The sequence below is a fragment of the Penicillium longicatenatum genome (assembly GCF_028827895.1).
Source record: "Penicillium longicatenatum strain IBT 33135 chromosome Unknown contig_4_segment0_segment0, whole genome shotgun sequence".
In the NCBI taxonomy this organism is placed as follows: Eukaryota; Fungi; Ascomycota; class Eurotiomycetes; order Eurotiales; family Aspergillaceae; genus Penicillium; species Penicillium longicatenatum.
This window is the reverse complement of record NW_026643122.1, coordinates 2,132,973-2,150,886: the sequence shown is the minus strand read 5'-3', so window position 1 is coordinate 2,150,886 and position 17,914 is coordinate 2,132,973. Positions and strand designations below refer to the sequence as shown.

Sequence of the window (17,914 nt, the reverse complement as noted above, 5' to 3'; positions counted from 1 at the left end):
TCAACCGAGACCGGCCGAGTCTCAAACCTTAAAACCAGCTTGTATTGAAAACTATAAAGCTACATGATACAGATCCAGGATCCATGGATATATGTCTCGCTCCGATGACAGTTATAGCAAGTTCCGCTACCCAAAGTGTCATCGGCCAACCGAGTGCAGGGGATCTTTGTACATGTGCGGATGAAGTATGTGTACTCGTCTCTGTCTGAATGCTGGATTTGCGGATATAGTTTGTTTGTGAGTCAAATAAAATTGCTCCTTAGCGGTAAGCCCCGGACACAGCCATGGTAGCGTGTCCTTCTCCAAATTTTCAAAGCGTAAGCAGCCCAAGAAAGGCTTAGTCTTATCCACTTGAAGATATTCGGGCGTTGAAAATGACAGCGGAGGTGGGGTGGTGATGTGATGTTCTATTGTTTTCACGCCCGCTACTACCATTTCCTGTTCATACATCTGTTGCTCTTGTTCATCCATCCTTTATCTCCGACATATCAAGCATCAATATAGAAACCCACAGTCGCTTTTGAATATATAACCCGTCATGACTGTCCAGGTCGTGGCGCCTGGTTTCGAAAATAAATATCCTCGTCGTGGGGATCGCCTGCAAGAGGAGCCAACAGCCAAAAATGCCCAGGGCTTATTCCCTCCAGATGCTTGTATCTTTGTTGGCAAGTCAGTGATTCACCTTTCCCTCGGGAGAGACAGTGCTAATTGGTCTCCTTCAGTCTTTCCACGAAGGTTGCAGCAGAGGAAATGACTGAGGACCTGAAGACGGCATTTGCCGTCTATGGCCCATGTCATGTTAAGATTAAGCAGGATAAGAAGAAAGGCCTCCCGGGTGCATTTGTGCAGTTTGAGGTGAGCCAGCTTATCGTGTTTCCATACCCTCCAGACATTCTGATATCTTCTCCTCAGAAAGTGGAACATGCCAATGCAGCACTAGATCCCAATGAACGTATTGCTCTCCATGACCGGTGGTTGCGAATCGAAAGAGCTAAAGGAAGACGTAAGCTTTGAGTCATTCCTTTTTATTGATTTGCTCTTTTTCATCGCTGTTTCCAAATTTGATACTGACTAGGGGAAGGAACCGCTTGTCTTGGTCTCCGCTCGGGTGCCCCCATCACGACCGAAGATGTTTCCTCTGCGCTGGCAGACCGAGGCCACTTGGAGGTCTACTGCATCGAATCATACCCCACGGGACCTCAAACATGGACTTTTATCTGTAAAGTCACATTTGCCTACGTCGACGATTGCAGAGACGCGATCAAGGTAGGCAGAAGACACCCTCTGGCCTCGTACAGAATGTTTCCACTCACATCGATGCTTCTAGTACTTCCAGAAAGACCCCAAGTACTACCTGAGTCTCCTCGACATGGAGGGCAGCCCTCTCATTCCAAACGGAGGTCGTAGTCTTCCTCTTCGTACCAGACCCCCCGGCTCATCTCAACCAGGGCGTAACAACAATCACAACGGCCACCCACGGTACAACAAACCATACCGTAACGGAGCCAACAGGGGTGGCTATCGTGGATTCTCCAAATATCATAATCCACCGTATCAGCCAGAGAACCTACCTCCAACTCATCCCCATGGTGAATTGCCTCCATCGCATTTTCGTGGTGGCTTCCCTGGTCCACATTACTGGGTCAATGGCCTGCCATACAACAACGAACCACATCCATCATTCTATCATCCACCACCTTACCGCCCAAATGATGGCTTTGGTAACCATCCATTCATTGTCAATAGCCAGCCGAGATATGATCACCCACAACTCCTTCCATCTCCAGACGTTTATAACCCCGGCATTCCTGGCGGGCCGTTGATTATCAACGGCCAGCCACAGTATGGCGGCAATAGCCCGGCGGTCTATCACGAGTTCTTCACGCCAGACAGTGGATTTTTGAGCCCACCAACTAGTATTACGAGCCATCCCGGTGACTACTTCACTCCACAGCCCTTTACTGAGCCCGAGCCCTACCCGACCCACCGGAGATATCTAAACCCGCCCAATGTTCAAGTTAAAGTGACAATGCCACCGAACATGGTTGAAAGGACCGGAAAAAAGATCATCGAGGATGAAGGAATAATAAGGTTGCTCGAGCCCGAGAAGCCGGAGAAAGCGCCAAAGCTCATCCGCGTCTATGAATCCGATTCGGAGTACAATGACGAAGAAGAGCATCACAAATGTCCCACACCAAAAATCGAGCTTGCGGATACAAACCACCTGATTCCAGTCCTCAATCCAGTCAAAGAAGAGTATGAGGAATTGGACGTTGAGGAAGGACATGAAACACAGACTACAGAGCCAACCTCCAACTCGGGGCCTCCATCCGAAGATCAAGTTTCGACACCCAGCCATGCAAGTTCGCGCTCTCGATCTTGTTCTCCCCCTTCTCGTATTGCCTTCCACGTGCGATCCCAGATGGCTGAACTAGACTCAGACCTGGATGAAGCCGCGATACAAGAGGTGATTCTGTCACTGACGAGAGAGCTAAAATTGGAGAAGCAAAAGCAGGAGGCAGAGAAGACCAAGGAAAAAATGCTCATTGACCGTGGGTCCAGCACTTCACGAAGCTGTTCGTTGACAAGATCTTGTTTGTCAAAGATCATCTGAAGAAAACCTTGAGATAAAGCAGTGGCCGATAGTGGTGTTCTGTGTTGTATTTCATACGGATGTTTGCGTTTGCGTTCCAGATTGTTTGTTTTGTCTTTTGTTTAGGGTAAGTTCGCCCGTCGCAGGCATGATTTATATTTTTCCGCTGCAGTCCTTATCGATTCCAGTTCGAGGACACTGATCTGTCTTTCTTGCAACAGGCTGGTTATAACGTATTTCTACTGATGCACGTGGCTATAATATAGATATCAGGTCTGAAATGTATTTGTAGCTTGTCCGTCTCAAATGTCTGATTTTGATACAAAGTAGGCGATGTGTGCCTAGGTGGTCCAACGAACCTCCTGTTTTGACATTCGAGGGCGTAGCTCAAGGAACACCTAAGTGCGAAAATTTTGAAATGGTAGTGTAAATCGGGACTTGAAGATGGTTGACTATGGTACATGAAATGGTAGATGCTCTATATTGCTGACAAATTCATAAAAAAACAGACGGGAGAGGAAGACCAACGAATACTGCCTGCACAGCCTGCCGAGGAAGTATGTCAAGACGGGGGATTGATGCTGATAGAACGAATAGAGAAGAACAAGTGTGGACAATCATTTTGATACACATTGCTGGCTTTGCAATAATATAAGTCATCTGGATGTTGGTCGAAAGAGATTGCTCCAGACACAGTTCATGCAGAAGACTATGCATGATACTTGATTACTGGTCTGACGTCTTCTTCAAGCCATCAATTCGCTCCAAAGGAGTCAGGCCCGGAGCAAAGTAGGGGTCGCTGTAAACGGTATCGATATCCGTGGGCTTGACATAGCCCCAAGCTCGCCAACCATTGCTCTTGCCATGCCAATGAAGCTCCTGAATGACAAAGTATTCCTCGCAGTTTTGCTCCTTAGCAGGGGCCTCAACAATTTCTGCCACAGATCCTTTCCCACGAGGCTGTGGTGCGGTCTTGGACATGGACTGTCGGGAGGTCAAACGCACGACAATCTGGCGAATACCCGAATTGTTCATATCAGGGATCTGAGTTGCGCGGTCTGACACAATACGAATACCGGTAAAATAGGTACTCGGTCCACGAAGCCATTTGACAAGGTTCCAAGTCACTTGCTGGTTCTTGGGGCGGCTGTCAATCTGCATGATGAGGTTTTTGGAAAGACCGTCACAGCAAAGACGACGGAGGCCAGAAGTATCGCCCCTGAATATTAGGCGTAAGATACGGGGTTGGCAATTGGGAAGACGGGCTTCAATGAGGATGCTTACCTTGCAAAGGCAGTGTACATATCGCCATATAGGAGGCGCGCAATTTTCCGCCGCTCTTTCAACAACAAGGGGAACTTGTTGTCCTTCCTGCAATATACCAGCAAACTACCAAGAATCTTAGCTGTAGTCCAATTGCTGCATTCCAACAATCTGATATTCATCATGCCACGAACTTCGATTGCACAGACGTACATCGACGCGACCAGGAGTTAAAAATGTCACTCACCTAAAGAAATCCGTGACCTTGCTCTTGATCCAAGTCCATTCCATCTCCCACCGATCCCGCGGGCTCTGGAAGATCGAGGGCATATCCCTCCACAGCGGCCGGACAAAAGTCCCTGGCAATACTCCTATATCGTTGGGCAACTGGCCGCCGAGAGCTTCTTTTGACCGAGTCTTCATCGAAGGGCCTGTGACATTTTTGGCCGAGAAGTTGTTGCTCTTGTATGCCCATCGTTGCGAGGCCTGGGAAAAGAATCGGTATTGGTGTGAAGCCGGCGCAAAGGTCTGGGAAATCAAGGAGCTTGAGCGTGCGCTTCTGGCAAAGCTGCCAGCAGGAAGACGGAGCGAGGACGCCATGGCGAACTGTAACCGGGCAGTTGAATGTGTCTGCCGTGAAAGTCCGCGAAGGAGAAATAAAATCCGCAGGTCACGTGCCGCTCTCCGCGATTTCAAGGTACGGGAAGCTGCTACACATAGCGAAGGTCCCCACCCACTCTTCTTTTCGCTCTCCACCCTCTTGTCCCGGTCATATTCGACTCGGTCAGTGCTAACAACATAAACTGTTTTTGCGGAGCCTGATTTCTCCTCAAATACGTACCACACATTCCTTCATCTCCACGATCCAGGCGATTAGGGGACTCGAAAAATAGCACGCTCTGGGCTACGAACTCTTGCCCAAACCCAACCCCTCAGCGATCTTACTCCCTTGTGCCTATTCTACAGGCTTGCGTGGCGGCCGCATATGCCGTAATTGTGTTTAAAGGCTGGCTCCTCGACGTAATGTCTCTCCTCCGCCCTACTCTCCTCCCGCCCAAACACCTAGCGAGCCAGACCTGAATTTCGCGCGTTCAACCATTCTTCCGGAACTTCTTCGGCCTACAGTCTCGTTTTCGGGACAATTTAGCAAAGAAGTGGCTTCCGCCGTGTCTCCGGTGACTCCGCCGTCCCCTACCTCCTCTACGTCCCATACCCCACTTGGCAGCGATGCTGGTCAGGCTGCTCCCTCACCGCTTCATCCGCGGGTGGCTGTGATTCTGGGGGTGGACCGAAGGTGGCATATCCCTCTTCTGGTTTGCCGGGCTCTGAGTACACTTCCCGCTGCATGGTGGGGGTTGCGGTGCGCTTTTACCTTCCTAGCTGAACTATTGCACATTCGACCGGGTATGGGACGGGAGGGGTGGGCGGCGGCGATCGTCGGAAGCGTGGGTCAAGAATGGGATGTTGAGAGGAGATTTCGGGTTACTGAAGTGGCATTGGCCATTATGTGGGTAAGTTGAATTCACCTTTGTGGATTTACTTGTCTGGTGCCCGTAGGATTTGGACAGGCCTGCTTGGCCATATGCTAACTTTTTTTTTACCAGTGCTGCGCATCCGCATATCTTTCTTACTTCTTTGCTGACTGTATGATGTCTCGATGGTCAGTATATCGGTCTTCGGGGCTTCTGCCTCTGATCTCTCTTGTTGATACTGATGGCTTGTACAGGCTTCTAAATTACACTCCGCCGGCTGTCGTGATCCGACTTTTGACAACAAACGGCTTAATTGCATATATAACTTCTTGGGTCCTTTATCTTTCTGGCGCATCCTCTGACCCTCGACTTCTCCTACCAGCCTGGATCTCAATAACCACCGTAAGATCTTTACTACCACCGATTGTCTACTTACCTGTTAAATCTCTTTATACTGACGACTTATGACTACAGACTCTTACCTTTGTCTATCATGCAACACAAAACCACGCAACCATCAAGCGCGAAACTGCAGCATCTCTGTTGGTTGTATCTGTTGCTAGCTTCGTTAGCATGTCCTCGCTCTTGATGCAGCTGCATCTGACCCGCGAAAACGAACCGGAAGTCCCTGTATTCGTGATTACCCGAAAGTTATGGGATTGGGCTGTTGCAATCTTTCTACGCATGCGGGTTGCGGACGATCGTGTTGCCGGAGGAGAACTGTAGCTTCGGCAGCTTCGGGGTTCTTCTTTTCCTTGTCTTTTATCCGTGATTCGTGTGCCATGGACGCGGTTGCCCGCCAAGATATCTGATTTACAGATTAAGATAGAAGGGCTGGAGTTGTGTAACTTCTTGAGATTCCCATGTTGATCTAATCCAAGCTTTACGGGGCACAGTGCCATTCTGTCCACAGGGCTGTTCTCTTCTTATATTACACCAATATTTGGCAGGTTTAATCCAATTTTTTGTTGATCCAAATCATCTCATTACAAACTTGTACACGAGGCAGAGTAGATGCAATGGACAATTCATATTCATTGTTGATAGCAATTAACTGAAGACCGCATTGGAAAAAAGCGCAATGAGGGAGCCAACAAGAATGACAAGGAAGTAGGTAGGGACCGACAAAGGAGAGCAAGATGACACTCCTAGTTCCAAATCTCCTTGACTGGATCGATCGGGCGACGATGCAAGGCGCAATCGACATAACCGGCACGGTGACGAGGAAAGAAAGCAAAGAATAGAAAACACTTGAAATTGATGAACAATAAAGCAGGGTCTGCTTAAAGCAGACATGGGTATCTCCAACGCCTCGTTCCATCGTGATCCCGTCCTAGAAAAATAATACGCCAATCGAAATAAGGACGCTTTCCTGTCGAAAGAAAGTTTCAGGCGCACATGCTAGGCCGACGACAGTCCAAATCTAACATGCCAGGCACAGAGGGACAGGGAGGAGGCAGGACATTTCACCATTTATGAATCTGCATGACCGGCTCACAAGTGATGAGAATATGGGATGTCTCTATTCCACCGTCCACAGGGCAACTTAGACTTGGAAGAAAGGACTGGAACGAGGTATGGTGACAAGCTTAGAATCCGTGGACCTGTAAAATGGTCAGAGATGGGGATACATGACAGATGAAAAAAGAAGACATACCTTGACTTTGACCTTCATCGCCATGCCGTAGCCTCTGAGCTTCTTGAAGCTATCTTCCTCCTCCGCTGCTTTCACTAGTTCCTTGGGGGGCTTGGGCTTGGTCAAGAAGTCATAGACATCTTTACGCTGGTCGCCTTGAAGCTGAATCACCTCGCCCATCTCGTCATCCTTGACGATGTTTCCATTGCATGCTGGTCTCAACAGTCAGTGTCTGATTCACGCCAGCCTCTGTTGGTGATGATGAACAAACCGTAAATCTTCTTCATGCGCTTCAGGATTTTCTTCTGGTCATACTTGTCTGGGAGACCCTGGCATGTAGTCAGGGTCTTTCGACCATTACGCTCTGTATTACAAGGACTGTTAGTGGAACGTACAATTCGGAAGCCGTAGCGATACTGATTGTTGGGACAGGTGAGGGTCATAAGATTGTATCGATAAACATACGCTGAATGCGAATATGGACGTAGTTTTCAGTCTTCGCGTTATTCTTTCCACCGTTCTCTTCGTCGACGTCGGCGAAGGGGTCTGCGTAAGTTAAAGGAGTCAGCTTTGGCCCAAAACAAAATCGTTACCCCGCCACCGCCCTCGACAGTGAGCCTGGGCGATCAAGGTGCCAACAAGGACGGCTAGCAGTGTTGACGCATCCTAACGATGATCCATAGCATTTGAAACCAGTTCCAAGTCGATGAGGGCGCATGTCATATAAGCGCCTAGGGTTTGCTATCAGAGGGGATGGTGGCGACTTGACTTACCGAAGGTCTTGAGGTTTTCGATGGACATAAACTCGGCCTTTTGTCAAAAATGGTCCTTAAAAGCGGTTTTTGTAAAAGGAGTTGAAAGTGAGATTCAATATCTCTGGAAAGATAGGCGATCGCAAGGGCTTGCGTATGAAGAGAGAAAAGATTGGAGTGCGGTAAAGGTTGAGGTTGGAATATTGGGCGGGAAGAGATTATGAGAGTCACGTTGTGGGGAAAGCGGTGTGTGACTCAGCGATTGCCCCTCCAGCACTCTTGCACTTCTCTCAGTGAAAAGTCGCCACTCTACTATTTTTACTTAATACAGCAAGGATGATTGATGACTTGAGTAAGCCTACAGATAAATCGAACCGTGTATGGCTAGTCATGAATTAATGTATGATTACAACGGAAAAAAGTCCAGTCGGGTATTAGTACAGTGTAGGCCAACAACAATCACTTGGACATTCAAGCATTGGACCATCGGTATCTATCCAGTCATAGACCGGAACTGAATTTCAAGCTGCGAGTCCATATTACACGGACCGGGACATGGTAATTGGGATGGACTCGTGGATTCGAAGGTATCACAAGGGTTCGACGCTATGCCGACGGCATGGCAGCGGCGGGGGCATTCTTCGCCTGGGGAGGTAGGAAGAGAGGGAAATAGGTCTGTAGGGGATGGTTAGGAAAGAGTCACCAGGTGAGTGGTCACAGGGGGACATACGACGACGAGGGCCATCACTGTAGAAACCGAGGTTAGTTTATCAGGCTTCCAGGCTGGAGAGTATGAGGAGAAAACGTACATGACATGAGAACAGACATGTAAGCTGGTGTCCCCGCAGTTTTCTTCTGCTCAGGGGACTCAGCAAGCCAGCCCTGGAGTGAGAAGACAAATGCCACCCTGCGACAAGGTTAGAGGCGTCGCACGATCGATCGGGGCGGGGGGATGTCTGGCTTACCATCCAATCATCCTGAATTTTGCCAAAGTTCCAGTCAGTACATAAGTACGATATGATATCGCTCGTTAATCTGCGGAGTTGCCTCACCTGTTCCGGGTGAACATCTAGTGAACGTGTCAGCGTGTCATTGCGTGAACTTCGAGTTCCATCCACTTACTGCCGCCATGGGCATTGTGCTCGACATGGTGCCTGTTTAATTTTTATCGTCAGATTATACTTGCATCCAGCTCATTGCTGGTGGCGCAACCCGTGGACGTACTGGACATGTCGGCCTCATTGCCGCTTTTTGGGGGGTCGACGTAGGGAATCACTATCGCAGCAGTTGAGATTAGCCTAGGCGTAGGAAATAGCATAGCAAACAACTTACCGAGATCAGCCCTCCGCATATCCTTGTTTGACGCCATGATGAGTTGATGGGTTGATGGGAGATGGGAGATGTCAGAAAGTCTCGAGATCCCCCGTGCCAAGGCTAACCCTCGGGCTAGACCCGAACCGTGGGGAGTTGCAGATACCTATGGACATCCACCATTGTATCCTGCAGTTGGGTAGATGTATAGTAGGATGAACTTAGGCATAGAGAATTTGAGTGATACAATGGTTCGTTCCTATCATATCTACGATTTTCGAGTATGAGTTTGGGCATGATCGGGCTACTGCATAAAATCCCTTGTAGATCTCAGCTTCCAAATGGTCGGTGAGAGCACGGAATCGGGCCAGATTGCGCAGATGGGCAATCGTGTACATCTATTACCCGAAAATGGATATGTTGTCGGCATTTCGCACGGCAAATCGCTATAGCGAAATGGTGGAGATCGAAAAGAAATATAATCAAATCAATAGAATCGAATACTCATAAGAGCACACCGTATGATGGATCTGTTGTGCAGCGACCCGACGGTGGGCCGATACGGAATGTGGACGCGGAGAGAGAGATAAGGTGAAGGGCAAACTTACATATGATTCTTCGGCCAAGCAAATCAGAGAAAGCATAATGGGGCAAACAAGATCTATGGGCTGATTCAGATGCGACACGGTCCTGCTGGCATGATACGTAAAAACCTATACCGGTACGACCTGTGGGATTCTCATAGGGGAACATCTACGAAGTACTTATAGCCCACTCGGCAAGCACTAGACAAATGACGATCTTGTTAGGTGGAATGAACAGAGAAGAAGAAGGGAAAAAAACAAAAAAGAAAAACAGCAATTTCGGAAAATCACATAGCAAATCAGGGCCCCCCATTCTTAGCAAAGCTGATCCCCGGCCATATTGGTGGATCTAGGCGGAGGAGGACGGAGCTGATTTGGCCCGTGACTTACGTTATCGCTTTCCTTCATAAACACTCACTTGATCCCTCATTTAGTACCTTGGATTGATGTGATCGACATATACTAAACCTCTTCATTTTCAAGTCCTCGAGGCACTGACCTCCTCCACCCTCCCTCGATTCCTCTACTCCGAACCCGAGCCTTATTCGCCCACATCCGTATCCGCATCGCATCCGCATCTCAACAAACCTCGAATTGCCGTGGACTTATCAGATCAAGGGTTCTTCACACATTGAGATTCGGATTCTTGCAATAGATCGAGATCGGCGCTTTTCGCTGTTGACCTCGGGCCCGAATGATTCATACACCACGCCCTTCGGACGGTACACGATGAGCCTAAGATGATACCGCATTCTTCTGCCGGCGGCCAACCATGGGGCCATCCGATGCGACCACTCAATGGTGGCCCGGGAAGAGTCGATCTGGCACAAATGTCTTCTCAATATGATCCCTCATCGGTGACCTCTCAACCGCCCCTACCGCTGTCCCAACCCCCGGCGCGCCCATCGGCCGTGGTCGATTTAACCAATAACGGATACGATACGAACGATAAGGAGCCCCCACCCAAACGACCAAGACTGGATATATCGGGTGTTTCCAAGGTTAGTGATGCAGGTTCATCCGTAAAGGGTGCGGATGCGAGGGGTACACCGGCCAGCGCTAGTTCACGACCTCAACTGTCATGGCGCGGCCGACCCATGTGGTCTTTCCAGGCGGTCATGTCAGAGATTCCAGGTAGTGCGACGGGATCTCGTCCAACATCACCGCCCCCGTTCCCTACCCAGCCTTGGAGTAATGTCCCACTAGACGATGGGTCAAGATCCAGAGAGGCTTCTCCGGATAAGAAGGTTCAAACAGTTCCATTTCGCATTGTGACTCCTTCTGTGGCGCCGGCCATTAAAGGCGAGAGTAAGTTGATTGACTATCAAGAGTAATCAAATGTCGCTAATGTCTTTAATCAGAAGTGGCGGATTTCACGCCGTGGACCGGGAATCACCCAGAAGATGTCTTGAATGAGCAAGCAGCGAAACAAGGCTATTATAGCAGGACTCAGGTTTCTCAAAACGAATCCAATACGGCCCGACCTGCATTGTATGGGCAATTAAAACACCGCACAGGGCTTCAGATGCTTTCAACCGTCTTTTCTGCTGCATTGGAAAAACGTCAGAACCACAACACTGTTCATGCGCCATCTAGTTTTAAGCCGCCACCAAGAGTGACACTCACCGACAATAAACGAGAAGCCTGGCTTCGAGATCTTGCCAATCCATCCGTACCGCTGCGCCGGCTGAGCCGAACCATCCCCCATGGTATCCGAGGCAAAGTCCTTCTGGATCAATGCTTGGGAAAGTGGATTCCGGTTGCACGAGCAGTTTGGCTCGCAAAGTGTGTCGGTGCCAATGAAATTCGTGCCTTTAAGCGGAAGGGAACGAGTGGTGCTCTGGCTGTGGGGTTGGAGGCGAAATGGGTACGAGATTGGACGACAAACGTTCAGCAGTTTGTTGAGACTGTGTTCAATGCGCCCAAGTCCTCTGACTGGAAACCGAAGATGACATATGCGATTGGTTTGACTGCCCGTTTGTTCTTTGAGAATCTTCTCGATCATGACCACTTCATTGAGTGGTTCCTATCTTCGTTTGAAGCCGCCTCGATTGGCACGGTTCCCGTCTGGCTTATGATGCTTGGAATTTACTGGAACAGCATCACACGGTATCGTCGTAGAGGGCGACGGCTAGCCGAACTTCTACTTGAAAAGCTGCGTCAAGCCACAGAGACCAAACGAGAGCCCCTTAAACCCCTCATTGATCGACTGTCCCGGTTCATGAAGAAATTGATTCAGGAACATACTTCATCATTGCTCCTGCCAAATTCATGGGAGAAATACAAAAGCCAGGTCATATCGTGCCTTGATCTCACAGACAATGTCGACCGAGCCTTGTTGCAAAACCTCACCGAGCGTAATTTCCGAGTACAACGGCCTCGCCATCCAAAACAAACACCGCAGCGATCCCCAAACCAACGCGTTATTCGCCTTCTTGATTCGATTCTCTCTGAATATGACATCAATGCAGTCTCGACTGCCTGCTTGGGAGTTGTTGAGGATAGAACAGTCTTGGTCTCGAAGTTGCTGGAATGGCTCTCCACTCCATTCCGCCACGGGATCTACCGAGTCTACGCTGGTGCTCGTCTATTGCGAAAATGGAAGGCGGCAGGAGTAGATGTGGATGACCACATCCTGTCCTTTCTTGCTCGAGCCGGACGCAATCAGAAATTGAACATGGAGAATGTATATCATACAATCTCTGAGCTTGTTAGGTCGCAAACCTTCTCAGTGGGTCGCTATCTCCAGTGGCTGATGGCAAAAGATGTTACAAGTCATGCCTCTTCCTACCGTCAATCAATGCCTGATTCGCAAACCGATATTGCATTGATAGCACAGCTTCCTGTTGGCCGTCTCCCGGAACATGTTGGCAATTTGCGCAGCACCTTGCTAGCCCGAATTGGGTTTTCTGCTGCAGATGAAATCAACATGCTTGCCAATATAAAGCAACTTATCAGCCAGCGTCTCCCGGGAATATTTGACATGGAATCTCACAATGACATGACGCTTGATTCGTCATCCATTAATCTAACTTGGGCTGTGAAAGCGGAGATAGGCCAGTGGCTACGGCGAGGTGTTGCTCAACATACTAGTGAGGCCACTAGCTCAGCCAATCGGGCATCCATTCTTGTTGGTGGGTCCCAATCCGTGTCAATGCTTACGCCGGATGAATTTCAGATTGTTCGCGATATTCTCGAGACATTTGAAGACCTTTCCATGTTGGCGGATGTGTTGAAATATGCCTCAAGCTCTCAAAATAGTGTCGTCCTTGCGTCAGTTGCTGATACCACAAATTATCATTTTGACTCGCTGTGCATGATTGGGGCAACCTCGGATCTTTTCCGCAAGCTGGTTGATGCATATACTATTATCAAACGATTCAACACACCAAGTCTGGATTTGCTGTATTCGTTGATCGAACTCGGGTTGCGTATTCCCCATGAGTGTAACACAGTTTTGATCCTTCGTCAAGACCTTTCACGCATCGGAAACAAGGCTATTCTAGCTGCATCATCTCCAGTCTCGGATCACATCCCCGAATCCTTTGGGAATGCAGATCCCTTGTTCCGCGAGAAGTTGGATCACCTTTTACTCTCCGGAAATCTCATGGATGAGCCAACACTGGATACTATTTTCAATACCTTGACGAAGCAATTGGAATCTCAGCTCGGCAAGGGGAAACTCTCAGCAAACGATACCTGTCAGTATTTAGCGCAGTTGCGATCCTTTCAGCCAAAACATTTTGATGGGATGTTGATTCGCTGGGTATGCGCCCATTTACGATCCTCTGACCGTTCTACTTTACTGAGTGTGATTCCCTCCCTGATTGGGGTTGGATGTGTTACAATTTCATCGTTCCTGTCTCTAGTGAGAAGGCTCAACTACTCCACGACTCCGCTTCCCAATGCAGGAGATCTGCCAGCAGAGCTTGTTGATATTCTTCTTTCTGCTCCAGCAGAAGACAGGTACCTTGATCTGTTTTCTCCCCCTGCAGAAGACAGGTATCTTGATCTGGTCTCTTACCGGTTCCATTTGTCACAACAGAAGTTCTTAGCCAAGAGCTTTGATGAAGTTCTTAGTATCGTGTGTGACGCTGCGTCATCTCTCGATATTGGCGATGTCCGCAAGCGCAACGACCGAGAGGCTTCCCTTGTGGCGCTATTGCGTGAACTTCTCGTGCGAAACCCCGGTTGCGTGGAGCAAAGTTGCATGAAAAAGCTCGTCGATCAGTACCCGAACGCCATTGGCCCGCTCCGAAAGGCACTCGACAGCTTGCTTGGGGTTGATCTCCAAAAAGAAACATCATCTGTGATCTCACAAGTCGAAAAGTTGGCCAGCACAACCGATGACTTTTCTCTCCCCTTTTGTCAATTGAAGCTGCAGATCCTTTTCCATCAGGATTCCGACAATGAAGATCGGAATAGCATCGCAGATGCCATGTTCAAAACCGTTGTAACCAACTCCCGCGCCCAGAATTTCCACTGGGTCGATCTTGTTGCGCTCATGAGTCCTGATGCTGTTCGTCAGATTCGCGAACGTGCAGAGAAGGAGTTCTTCTCCATACCCGTACTGGAAGAGCTGCCAAGTAGTTCCTCGGCCACACCTTACGGTTCAGGTTCCTTGGAAACCGCAAAACTGTACCTCACAATAATTGAGGAGCTTGCTGGCAGCACCCCGGATGCTGCAACTTCTGCCATTGTGTCTGTCCTCGTCGATAAAATGGATGGCCTTCTGCAGAAGGTTCTTTCGATGCAAGGTGATGATCGAAATGGTAGCACGCCCAATCCAGCGCGGCCGAATTTTGAGCGGTCTCTTGCCTTCTGGTTTTCAGCTCTGCTGAGGATGGTCGTCATACATCGTGCCTCGTTCATGCTCCCATCTGGCTTAAAAGTCAATGCCTCCCATGAACCATCAAGGTTGTTGGTCTCCATATTCTGTATAGCGCTTTCCCGTCTTCCAGCCGATGTTCTACGCCTGTTTCCCGGCGCAGACTATTTCCCCCGGCCGGGATCATCTGAAGACTACCGCCCCTGTCCAGGCATTTTGTTACAAACCCATGCCCTAGATGTTGCTGCGTCGTTAATTGATGTGTTTCCCGATGAGACAAGACATCAGTGCTCTCGTTTTCTCAGGGAGAAGTGCCCCACGCTCGGTCTGCAGAGTGATGCCCGATTTCTCTACCTTTTAGGTCCAATGGCAGACTCTACAACGTCCCACCTTCAATCAACAGCAGCACAATCCCCGGCAGCAGGTTCCACTCCAACATCCAACTTGCCTGCTACTGCTCATTCATCACAACCCAACGCTACGCACTTAGGCGCGCATTTTGGTGTGGGCGAAGGACTCAATTTCGCAGCATCTCGACTCCGTCTTCAACAACGGGGGCGGACTGTTGGTCCGTACCCAAACCGCCCTTGGGAACTTCTTGAAGATGCGGCACCTTTTGTAGGTGTTAATGACACCGCAGTGAATTTGGCCTACTTTGACGCCCGACGTATTAGGCTTTGAATGGGACCCTTCTATTCTTCCATTATCTCCACCCCCCTTCAAGCAACGTCGATTCGGATCAACTCATTCTTCGTTTCCATCATCCATCATTCTCATTTGTTTATTATTCCGTTCGACGTTGTTGCACTATTACTACTTCCTGTCTTTTACGTCGTTCAAGCGATCATTTTCACGCCAGAACACACGATGCATATACCTTGGCCATTCGCATTACAACAGCCCGTTGATCGAGGAATCTGGGTTCCTCACCTCTCCCCCAATCAGCCTCTCTATATTTGATTTTAGATGGCGTGACTTCATATAACTACCACCTATGCACGCATTGCACTTGTCTTTCTCTTGTACATATACCTTTTTTATTTCTATTGTTAACCATGCTCGGCGTTGGATAAGGTGGAAGAGGGACAATTTGTCGCACCTTTGACTGGATAATTTCAAGATACTTCTCAGTCTGATTCAAACCTTCTTATCAACATGCTCAAGTAAAGGTCGGCGACGTGGAGTACGATGGATATGCCCTGCGTGGCCATCAGGGGTTTGGCGTCTGCTTCAGCATTATGGCAAATCAAGGCCACCAATTTGCTTGGGCGTTGGTTGGGTCCGTAAAAGGATATATGTCCGCCAACGCAACGTGAGTGAACCTATGAGACAGAATTAGCAATGACACGGATTTCAACATGACAAGATGATCCGAGTGTTCAGTTTAGATTCCGGATCGATGGTAACTTGTGCTGTATTTTGACAAGCGATCACTTGCAATATGGAGAACCATGCAAGGTAGGTACGTACTCTGTACCACTCTAATTATCTTTGCTTTTGAATATATAGTACGATGCACTGCAGGATGCAAGGGACTTCAAGTTGGCGATTGTAGTGCATAGCAAGCCACCTGCAATGCACGGTGCTGTCGATCACTGCACACCAGTCCGTCCCCACTTACTAAGGATGCATAGGCATAGTCACTCAGTGATGTGATGAATTCCAGCACTTTCAAAAGTACAAATCACCCTACAACCGCACTCAGGCGAGCAGGAGATAGTTGCATCCATAACCCAAAATTGCAACTGGGAAAGTCCTACGGATGGAGCGCGCCTCGTGGCTCGATGGCCTTCGAGGCCTCGCATCTGTGGGGGTGGTAGTCTGCCATGCGTTTGCTTTTGAGCCTGTGCAGCTTTGGGGTCCTCTCCGTCGGTCCTTTTGGGCTAATCCGCCCGAAGATAATCGCTACTTTCTGCAATTCCGCCCATCAATCTTCTCTTTCAAGGGTCATCGATGGTATCTCTTTTCATGGTCATTTCGGGGTATGCTATTTCCCTTGCCCTCCTCAGGACCCGTGATAGCAGTGCAACTGGTGTTCCTTTCTTTCGCCATTTGTCCTCAACAGCAACTCGCCGGATTTTTCGCATTTACCTGCCTTCCACGCTTGTGGTTGTCATCTCGCAATTGGTATTCTTTCTGGGGACATTTCAACTAGATTCTCGACTCCCCGATCAATTTTGTGCTGGTTTGAAGCCTTTATCGACCCCATGGTACCATACCAAGTACGCTTTCTGGACCGTTCTGCACTCTTTCGATATAAGCAATCACGGAGCGGATATGAATTTCAATACCTACCGACCAGATATAATGAAAAATCTCAGTACGCATCTGTGGACCATGCCAGTGGAGTATCGCGGGTCCTGCACTGTTTATCTTTGCATCTTGGTGTTCTCATTTTGGAGACAAGGGCCTAGGCGTCTCGCCATACTGGCTGTCACTTCATACTGGTTCTACATTGGACAATGGGATCTTCTCTCATTCATCGGAGGGCTGTTCCTCGCAGAATTACACGTCGCCTCCGAAAACCCCGAGGCGGACGGTGAGGTTCAGCTGAGCTGCGATGACCAGACCAAAGACAACTTTGCAGCCTGGAAACTCTTTATTACGTCGCCACATCTCCGCTTGATTCGCACCATTATATGTTTTGTTTTCGGTGTTTATCTTCTTTGCATTGCCGCCGAACAGGAACTATCCATCGAGCACCGGTGGCTTCTCTACATTCAGCCCGGGTACTGGGATAATCCTGAAATGATGACCAGGTCTTGGAGAAGCGTGGGTGCTTTAATCGTCATTTATGCAATCAGCCAATCCTCCTATCTTCAATATCCGCTCAATTGCCGACCAGTGCAATATTTAGGTAAAATTTCCTTTCCACTCTACCTTGTCCATCCAACCATCTACAACACTATCAAAAGGCCACTTCGAAATATTCTGTGGGGTCTTATCACGCAACAAACCTACCCTGGGACTGAAGAAGCCATCAACTACTCTCTATTGTTTGGTTCAGCTTGGGGGGTTGCGACACTTGTTTGTGCTGTCATCATGGTCGTGGTCGCACATTTCTGGGAGATGTATATTGACAAGAAATGCCTTCAGCTATCTCGGAGATTTGACAAATGGGCTAGTCAGTAGTAATTGGTACATAAAATGTGTGCGATCAGCCTTCTCGTTTTATTTTGCTTCCCAATAGCGTTAGGGTTACTTATTGCAGTGGGAGACACGCTCTCCAATCAAATGCCGATTCCTGTAAGATTTGGAAAATCTTTGGGGCCGGTTATTACATACGTGTCGCCTGCAAACTACCACTCGAGTTCAGCTGTGCGTGACCCACAGAGGATTATAGTAAAACAAGCGAATCCTGTCCCTTGCTGACTTTGTACCCTTTCTTGTCCAAAAGATTGTCTTGCTGGATTTATCATCCAATAGAATCTGTAAAATAAGGATCGGCACCCAAAAAAGCTCAAGATGTCGTCCT

At 48.8% G+C, this 17,914-nt stretch overlaps 7 protein-coding genes across 7 annotated transcripts; 4 read left to right on the top strand and 3 right to left on the bottom strand.

Moving 5' to 3' along the window:
- Positions 1-538: 538 nt before the first annotated feature.
- N7484_007633 (uncharacterized protein) lies at positions 539-2,614 on the top strand (the record flags this gene model as incomplete). Its single annotated transcript, XM_057118020.1, has 5 exons — positions 539-669; positions 723-855; positions 913-1,003; positions 1,076-1,266; positions 1,328-2,614. 5 exons carry the CDS (start codon positions 539-541, stop codon positions 2,612-2,614), a joined length of 1,833 nt encoding a protein of 610 aa, XP_056971055.1.
- A 705-nt stretch (positions 2,615-3,319) lies between these two features.
- N7484_007632 (uncharacterized protein) lies at positions 3,320-4,456 on the bottom strand (the record flags this gene model as incomplete). The annotated part of the gene is made up of 3 exons (XM_057118019.1): positions 3,320-3,812; positions 3,878-3,964; positions 4,104-4,456. The coding sequence occupies 3 exons, from the start codon at positions 4,454-4,456 to the stop codon at positions 3,320-3,322; spliced, it is 933 nt and encodes a 310-aa protein (XP_056971054.1).
- Positions 4,457-5,262: 806 nt separating this feature from the next.
- N7484_007631 (uncharacterized protein) lies at positions 5,263-6,054 on the top strand (the record flags this gene model as incomplete). The annotated part of the gene is made up of 4 exons (XM_057118018.1): positions 5,263-5,367; positions 5,461-5,516; positions 5,583-5,730; positions 5,803-6,054. 4 exons carry the CDS (start codon positions 5,263-5,265, stop codon positions 6,052-6,054), a joined length of 561 nt encoding a protein of 186 aa, XP_056971053.1.
- An 863-nt stretch (positions 6,055-6,917) lies between these two features.
- On the bottom strand, positions 6,918-7,765 carry N7484_007630 (translation initiation factor eIF1; the record flags this gene model as incomplete). The annotated part of the gene is made up of 5 exons (XM_057118017.1): positions 6,918-6,932; positions 6,986-7,176; positions 7,236-7,328; positions 7,430-7,510; positions 7,738-7,765. The coding sequence occupies 5 exons, from the start codon at positions 7,763-7,765 to the stop codon at positions 6,918-6,920; spliced, it is 408 nt and encodes a 135-aa protein (XP_056971052.1).
- A 557-nt stretch (positions 7,766-8,322) lies between these two features.
- Positions 8,323-9,085, bottom strand: N7484_007629 (uncharacterized protein; the record flags this gene model as incomplete). The annotated part of the gene is made up of 8 exons (XM_057118016.1): positions 8,323-8,391; positions 8,447-8,463; positions 8,526-8,623; positions 8,682-8,693; positions 8,769-8,785; positions 8,839-8,870; positions 8,941-8,991; positions 9,049-9,085. The coding sequence occupies 8 exons, from the start codon at positions 9,083-9,085 to the stop codon at positions 8,323-8,325; spliced, it is 333 nt and encodes a 110-aa protein (XP_056971051.1).
- Positions 9,086-10,351: 1,266 nt separating this feature from the next.
- N7484_007628 (mediator of RNA polymerase II transcription subunit 12) lies at positions 10,352-15,120 on the top strand (the record flags this gene model as incomplete). Its single annotated transcript, XM_057118015.1, has 2 exons — positions 10,352-10,919; positions 10,973-15,120. The coding sequence occupies 2 exons, from the start codon at positions 10,352-10,354 to the stop codon at positions 15,118-15,120; spliced, it is 4,716 nt and encodes a 1,571-aa protein (XP_056971050.1).
- Positions 15,121-16,392: 1,272 nt separating this feature from the next.
- Positions 16,393-17,571, top strand: N7484_007627 (uncharacterized protein; the record flags this gene model as incomplete). Its single annotated transcript, XM_057118014.1, has 1 exon — positions 16,393-17,571. One exon carries the CDS (start codon positions 16,393-16,395, stop codon positions 17,569-17,571), a length of 1,179 nt encoding a protein of 392 aa, XP_056971049.1.
- Between the last annotated feature and the right edge of the window lie 343 nt (positions 17,572-17,914).